The following is a 7,108-nucleotide window of genomic DNA, read 5'->3' on the forward strand; positions in this document are numbered from 1 at the left end:
AAGCACAACTTGGGGCAAATTATGGATAAATGTATTTGTTTTGAGGCTATATACACAATAATTCACATTGTACAGATCATGGACCTTTAGGCAAAACATTTACCAACTCATTATACAGGTTAGTCAGTTGATTCTAATAGCCTGTAACCAGGTGTCATGGAAATGCTACACAGGGACATTAAGTCAATCTTTACTCTTAATAAACATGTTCTAACAAACTTGATGCATCATCGTACACGTCTGTCAGGAACTCTCGGGGCAGTCCTGTTAGATCTCATACTGGTTACAGACATGTTGCATAATTCATTGGGTTGGTTCCGGCAACATCTATCTTAACTTAAAGAACATATTCTGGGTTTTTTAGGAAAGGGTCATGTCACCTCCCCCCCATATCTTTACCAGGCAAGAACCAAGGATTATTTAAGCCACTAAAATAGGATTTTCCATCACACAGGTTTACAGAACAGATGGTGCCAGTACGGTTTAGACATGACAAGGAAAAGACTTAAGAAACAAAAAGGACAGATGTTCATTTAAAATCTGTGTTGAAGTCATAGGTGTCATCTGTGTGGACTGAGGAGATGTCAATGTTGACTGGAACAGGAACCTGTAACCTCACCGTGGCTTGTTTGTCTGCAAAGTATAAATCATTTCTTAAGTGACATTGACAACACACTTGTTTGGGAATGTAACAGGAATCAAGCTTTGCCCTGAAATACAAAAAAATGTATCATCTAATTTCATAATAGATTCCAGACAAGGTACTCTGTCTGGCTCAGCAGTGGATCAGAGTTGGATTAGAAGTCTTCACTTAAAATTCAGACTTGCGTTATTGTCCTCATTTCCACACAGACTGACTCTACATTAACTAGGCATGTAACAGGAATGAAGCTGGTTTTCTTTTATATTGATTTACTTGTGACTGGTGTCTTTATTTGTGGTTCATCTGTTTCCGCAGTCACTTCCTCAGACATCTCTTTAACCCCACCAGCCTGAAATTAAGAGGAAGATATTGCAGTAGTAACTCAGCGTTTGCCCTGAAAAGACATTTGGTTTAGGTGTTTACCAAAAAATGCATTTGATTATTGACTGCAGGGGATCAGAGTTGGATTAGAAGTCTTCACTTTAAAATCAGACTTACGTTTTTGTCCTCATTTCCATGATAGCACAGACTGACCCTACTTTTATCTGATTCATCAGGTTAGAAACATAAGCTAAAAATGTTCAGCTACCTCTTGGTTTTCACAGCTACCCTCCATATCTTCCTCAGTGGGCTCTGGAGCAGGTTTGTCCTCAACAACGTCACTCAGCACTCCGGCGGTGGGGCCTTTAGACAGGAGGACAATGCTGCTGGCCTGGTTTGGGAACTTTACACCTGGGAGGAGAGTGGGTCAGTCACCATCACACAACACACTCATTACTGTAAAATGAAACAATTTAGTATTTTCTCTAATAGAATTAACATACTTCTTAGAGTCTCCTCGTTGCCTTTCCGCAACTTGTCCAAGTCCCACCCCTTCTGCATCTCTCTTACAATGTCTTCAGAGAGGTATGGGGGAAGGCTTGGCTTCTCAGGGGATTTGCAGTGGTAACTCAGCTTTGCACTAAAAATATAATTTATTGGTATTATATATATATAAAAAATATAAATAAATATCATTCTAGTTTCCAGGCAAGGTACTGTCTGGCTCAGCAGTGGGATCAGAGTTGGATTAGAAGTCTTCACTTAAATTCAAGAATTGCGTTAATTATCCTCATTTCCCATGCTAGCCTGAATATAAATGGGTAATTGTTACGATGACAACACTTACCCTGTCCAATCATTGAGGAAGGTAGAGGCAGCCAGTTCTGTGTTGGGGACTCCACCCTTCTGCAAAAACCCACGCTTCTTGGCAAAAAAGGATAAAAACTCCAGGGAGTTTCTAAAGTCTGGAACATTGTACTGAAGCATTACCTGAAAGACAAAGTCCATGATTACCTATCAGTATGCTCAGCAGAGCTAGGGCTTGATCTTAAACTTGGCAGTAAAATGTCCTTATACCAGTTTTATTTAACTAGGCAAGTCCGTTAAGAACAAATTCTTATTTACAATGAACAAATTCTTATTTACAATGACGTCTACCCCAGGCCAAACCCTAACGACGCTGGGCCAATTGTGCACCGCCCTATGGGACTCCCAATCACAGCCGGTTGTGATACAGCCTGGGATCGAACCAGGGTCAGTAGTGACACCTCTAGCACTGAGATGCTGCGCCACTCGGGAGCCCAAGTGAGTAGCAGGGATCTCCCTCGTCTCACCTGTTGCTTGTTGCACTGTTTGAGCAGGGTCCTGACGGCCTCTAGAACAGTCTCCTGCTTATCCTCCACCTGGAGACTCCTCAGCGCCATGGCAGCTTTTGGGTTAGACTGGGCTGCCAATATCCCTGGGCTGTCAATCATTTTGACATTCTTAGATATGTGGACGTCTTGGAAGCACCTGCAAGGGTCAGACATCAGGTATGTTAGGTGGGAAGCTTCAAATGACAGTCATGCTTTGAGCAAATTCAGGAAAAGAGACATAGCCAAATGTTTGACTGTTTTGCCCTAAGTGGCAAGACCTAGATGAAGTGTATGAAGCTCAGTGTTGGATTGAATATAGACTCCACGGTTTTGTCAGATCTTCAACTTCATCACGCTTCATACAATTCCTCACCATCTGCGAATAAAACAGACCCCATCACTATCATGAATTATTAAAATGGTTCAGCTTCACTCACTTGGTGATCCCTCTCTGAACTCCTGCATTACAGGCCCTCATCCCCTTCAGGCTGTTGATCAGACTGCTCTTCCCCACATTTGGGAACCCTGAGGGGACAGAGGAGGGCATCAGAGGTGGAAGTCATAGACAACGGGTATTTATACTGTGCAGGATAAACCCTTAAAGATTAATCATATTGTCAAGAGGTCCTGATATAGCAGACATAACGTGCTAATTTGTTCATGCAGTCATGATATAATTGATCAAATAAACTGAAAGAACACAAATAAGAGATCAGACATAGGGTACCCAACAGGGCACTGTGATTGCTATGTATGAGATCAGAGTTGGATTATTAGTCTTCACAGACATCAGTAGTTCACATAAATCCTCATCATTTCTCATCCACAACCCTTTAATAACACCACTTGAGAACCATACTAATCAAGGGAAAATATGCTGTTCATGTTTGAGTAATGGTTAGGGGAGTAATTTACGTACCAACTAAGCCCACTTTTAGTGAGCCCTCTCTCCCTGTTGCATTTGCATAGTCCCCCAGGAGCCGGAGAAGACTGCTGCTGCCATAACAGGCCACTCCTTTTGTCTGGTCTACTACTCCGTTAAGAGTTGCAAACCTGGCCTTCTTCTCTTGCTGTTTAAAAACAAACAAAAAATAAACATGTAAATGCATTAATTATCAATATTCTAATAGTCTACACAGTAATGACCCATATTCTACATTCTGAGCAGGTGACTGAAGCTGGTCATCAATACGGACCCCCCCCCCCCCCCAAGTAGTTAGTGAAATTAATCGCATTAAAATATTTGGTACTGCATTTACATACCACTGTTTTGTCCTGTAGTTGTGTGGATGCCTTGAACGCCACAGCAGGGAACTCAAGCTGAAGACACTGTAGCCACTTCTCCACATTATCTTTAGGGACAAGATCTGAAGGATGGAAAATGTAATTTACGGTATTAAAGTTTAACTACTTTTTGAAGTTAAACTTAAAATATAATTGACATGAAAGAATGTTATCCCATGAGATTATTACCTATTTTGTTCAACAGGAATAGTAGCTTTTTGTTTCCTTTCCCCTTCAGCACAGCTTCCTCTAGCTGTGGGCATCTGCAGCCAAGGGGATCTCTTGCATCTAGGATTTCAACTATGACGTCAGAGGCATCAATCACCTGGAGTAAATATGAGAGTAGCCTAATGAATATTGATTCATTGGGACACTCAGGTAGGGCATGTTTTCATGATAGCTTCTGTCTTGCAGAGCAACTCAGCCAGACAAGGGCTATCCTTTCCTTAACTAGGACTTAAAGCCAACAGACATGTGGATGTAATAATCTCACCTTGTTTAATTCTGAACAAAGGTGCTTCTTCGAATTCCTTGGGTCACTTTGCTTCACCATCTGTTTCACAAGGTCCTCCTGTGACGGTAACTCCTGTGAAGTTAAAAAGTGGAGTTAAAATAGTGTCAAGCTACACGGAGGGCATGATCTTTGACGCACCCATTTTCTTTACCTTTCTAGCTTTCTTTGCTTTAGGGTCTGCATCCCTGCCGGCAGCGTTTTCCTTCTTCCTCTTCTGGGCCCGTTCTTGTTGTTTGGCAAGCTTCTTTTTCTCCTTTTCTTCTTCAAGCTGGGTTGGAGAGAAGGTAAAAAAAAAAAGAATCATAGACCTAATTGTTTTGCCCCCTAAAATATGAAAGTGATGAGCCCACACCTGGATGTTATCCCAAAAACAGTTAATGGCCTCACCTTTGACCTCCTCTGTTCTGCTTCCCTCAGAATATCCTCTTTGAATGGTGCTTTGTTGGGAACTCCAATATCCTTTTTCACTTTTTTGCCAACTCCTTTCTTTTTTGCATCTTTTCTTAGTTTTTTGTTGTGTTCACGGACCTAAAAACAAAAAATATATATTAGAAATCATGGCAAGACAAAGTCGCTTTCATACATACATTATATATGCACATCTATCATACAACAAGATGGCGCCGTCAGACATGGCAGCTTTGCCTCTATCTCCTAAGCAATTTACAAGATTTTGCTACACCCGCAATAACATCTGCTAAATATTTGTATGCGACCAATACAATCTGATTTTGACACTATCTCCAACTGAGTTAACGTTGGCTAACTACCGTTAACAATGTTTTTTGTTTAACGTTAGCAATGTATGACATCAGCTAGGAGTCGCCTTAAAGAGAGTGGTGACAGTAATGAGTGCAATTCACAATGTTTACCTTTTTCTGTATTTTGTAACGTTTGGAGCAAGACACGCGTTTACTTGCTTTCTTTAACCCTGAAAAACATGAACAAAATTCTAGCCAGGGTTGCCTTCCTAACAACCTAATGCTAGCTAGAGACCTAACGTTATGACTGTATAGCCAGCATTGGCTAACTGGCAATGAAAATGTATTCAACTGAACCACAACAAATACTACATTAATTGTAATTAATACAGAAAAAAACAATGTTCAAGCCAAATATAAAGACTTTAGCTACACTTACCTGGACGCTTCATTGCAGTGCTGTAGGTCAGACAATGCGACTACAAAATTCTGCTGCACGTGGAACCAGTAGCTAGCTGTCGGAATCTCGTCAGCAACACCAAAAAAATAGTTCCGGGTCACGGCATTTCCTAAATAAAAGTACCCCACGTAATACACTATAGGCATATCAATTACATATTGGCCTATAAACTATTCTAGGTGCCAAAATAAAAGTGGGGTTGGTATTATTCACTATCCCACTGGGTACATACTAGTTGAATCAACGTTGTTTCCACGTCCTTTCAATGAAATTACATTGAACCAATGTGAAATTGACATTGAATTGATGTCTGTGCCCAGTGGGTAGGGTCTGTAGAATCTCTATGTATGGTGTTATTTTATGAGGGAATGAGATCTATATGCCCAATATGTCCTACTCCATAACAGTAAATGTGCAATGCTAGAATGTGAAATCTGTGCAATTTGGTATCACTTTGATTGTGTTGTAAAAAGGATGTAGACTCCGCTACTATTCTATGCAACTCAATCATGTAGAGATCAATACCACCATTGCAAAATTGATTATGTCTTAAAAGGAACTGTGACACATTTATACATTATGTTGATAGTGACAACAAGGTTAAATGAAACAAAAGGGTACAAACAGAGAATGTAAATTAGGCTCAGGTACAAACAGTGTTGCCAACTAATTTTCAGGGTAGATTGCTAGAGGCAGGTTGATTTGTTGCTAAAAGTTGCTAAATTACGTTGTGATGTCATTGCGTGATAACGTAAAACCACGTCATTACGTAAAATACACAATAACGTTACTCAAATTGACTGGCCATGTCTGCTAAAAATATGATTTGACATTTCTGTACATTTTCTGTACAATTTTGATTGAAACTTGTTAATTGATGTTGTAAGTTCTGTTCAAGATCAAACATTCGTTACCAACTATATTCATTGGGTTTGACTCGTCGAATCCGTGTTACTGCAGTCAGCCAACAATGATTTGCTGCTCGCCTGCTGCTGACGTCACTCAATGCACTTTTGCAGCCAGGCACGTGTGTTGTGACTGAGTGTGTGACAGAAAAAAATCGTTTTTGTGTCATTTAGAGGGAAAATGCGTGCATTTTAGCGTTTGAGTCACTTTTCAAAAGTTGCTAAAAGTTACAAATACATTTTTAAAAGCAGCTAAATTTGTTGCTAGGTGCTGTTTGAAAAAAACGTTTCCAGGGTAGTCTGAAAAGTTGCTAAATCTAGCAACAAAATGTCTAAATTGGCATCATTGGGTACAAAATCTATTGATTGAGGAGAGTTTAACCTTCAATCGAGAGTTACCTTCAGACGAGTCCCGTGACACTTGTTGGGGTTGTAGAGCAAAACGGAGATTATCCCATTTCCACAGTGGAAAATCCCAAACGGTACCGACGCTATTAACAGAAGTTGGCACATCAGCGTTATTGACTTCAGACGAGTCCAGTGACACTTGTGGGGGTCGTAGAGCAAATAGACGTTTTTGTGAGAAGACCGATTTCCGGGATGTCTCATGGTGTGACAAACACCGCTGTAGCTCAGCCACCTTCCACCACAGATGCGGTAGACAACCATAGGTGGAAGCGGTGGATTGAGACGCAGCACATGCAACCTGATATATCTAGTTTAAATTGACGGATTTTTATGGGAATTTTTGTATTATTTTACATAGATTGACACACCGGTCAATTGACCCACTTTTACATCGGCACATAGAATACTTGTTTCTATATAAGCCAATATGAAATGTATAGGTCTACAGTGTATTGCATTGGGACCAATATAATGCCTAGAGTAGAACGTGTTGCTTGGTATTTATATCTCAGTCCTC

At 40.5% G+C, this 7,108-nt stretch overlaps 1 protein-coding gene and 5 non-coding genes across 6 annotated transcripts; all 6 read right to left on the reverse strand.

The window, feature by feature from the left end:
- Positions 1 to 14: 14 nt before the first annotated feature.
- LOC129815128 (guanine nucleotide-binding protein-like 3) lies at positions 15 to 6,743 on the reverse strand. The gene is made up of 16 exons (XM_055868524.1): positions 6,583 to 6,743; positions 5,258 to 5,387; positions 4,990 to 5,048; positions 4,505 to 4,645; positions 4,269 to 4,385; positions 4,097 to 4,189; positions 3,793 to 3,928; positions 3,583 to 3,686; positions 3,239 to 3,389; positions 2,757 to 2,844; positions 2,299 to 2,476; positions 1,812 to 1,954; positions 1,468 to 1,604; positions 1,233 to 1,375; positions 917 to 992; positions 15 to 633 (listed from the first exon to the last, which is right to left on the reverse strand). The coding sequence occupies exons 2-16, from the start codon at positions 5,268 to 5,270 to the stop codon at positions 530 to 532; spliced, it is 1,683 nt and encodes a 560-aa protein (XP_055724499.1). The 5' UTR covers positions 5,271 to 5,387; positions 6,583 to 6,743; the 3' UTR covers positions 15 to 529.
- Positions 773 to 848, reverse strand: LOC129816078 (small nucleolar RNA SNORD19). The gene has a single exon (XR_008753521.1). It is a non-coding gene; the product is annotated as a small nucleolar RNA SNORD19 (small nucleolar RNA).
- Positions 1,088 to 1,160, reverse strand: LOC129816080 (small nucleolar RNA SNORD19). The gene has a single exon (XR_008753523.1). It is a non-coding gene; the product is annotated as a small nucleolar RNA SNORD19 (small nucleolar RNA).
- On the reverse strand, positions 1,689 to 1,763 carry LOC129816079 (small nucleolar RNA SNORD19). Its single transcript, XR_008753522.1, has one exon. It is a non-coding gene; the product is annotated as a small nucleolar RNA SNORD19 (small nucleolar RNA).
- LOC129816081 (small nucleolar RNA SNORD69) lies at positions 2,608 to 2,683 on the reverse strand. Its single transcript, XR_008753524.1, has one exon. It is a non-coding gene; the product is annotated as a small nucleolar RNA SNORD69 (small nucleolar RNA).
- LOC129816077 (small nucleolar RNA SNORD19) lies at positions 3,066 to 3,140 on the reverse strand. Its single transcript, XR_008753520.1, has one exon. It is a non-coding gene; the product is annotated as a small nucleolar RNA SNORD19 (small nucleolar RNA).
- Positions 6,744 to 7,108: the final 365 nt, after the last annotated feature.

The sequence above is a fragment of the Salvelinus fontinalis genome, chromosome 18, assembly GCF_029448725.1.
Source record: "Salvelinus fontinalis isolate EN_2023a chromosome 18, ASM2944872v1, whole genome shotgun sequence".
Classification (NCBI taxonomy): domain Eukaryota; kingdom Metazoa; phylum Chordata; class Actinopteri; order Salmoniformes; family Salmonidae; genus Salvelinus; species Salvelinus fontinalis.

What these genes read in the sequence shown, in the direction of transcription:
- LOC129815128 (XM_055868524.1), bottom strand. An exon ending in AAGCAAAGAAAGCTAGAAAG is followed by an intron (nt 4,190 to 4,268) that starts GTAAAGAAAATG and finishes TTAACTTCACAG; the next exon opens with GAGTTACCGTCACAGGAGGA. An exon ending in TTCCTCAATGATTGGACAGG is followed by an intron (nt 1,605 to 1,811) that starts GTAAGTGTTGTC and finishes TTATATTTTTAG; the next exon opens with TGCAAAGCTGAGTTACCACT.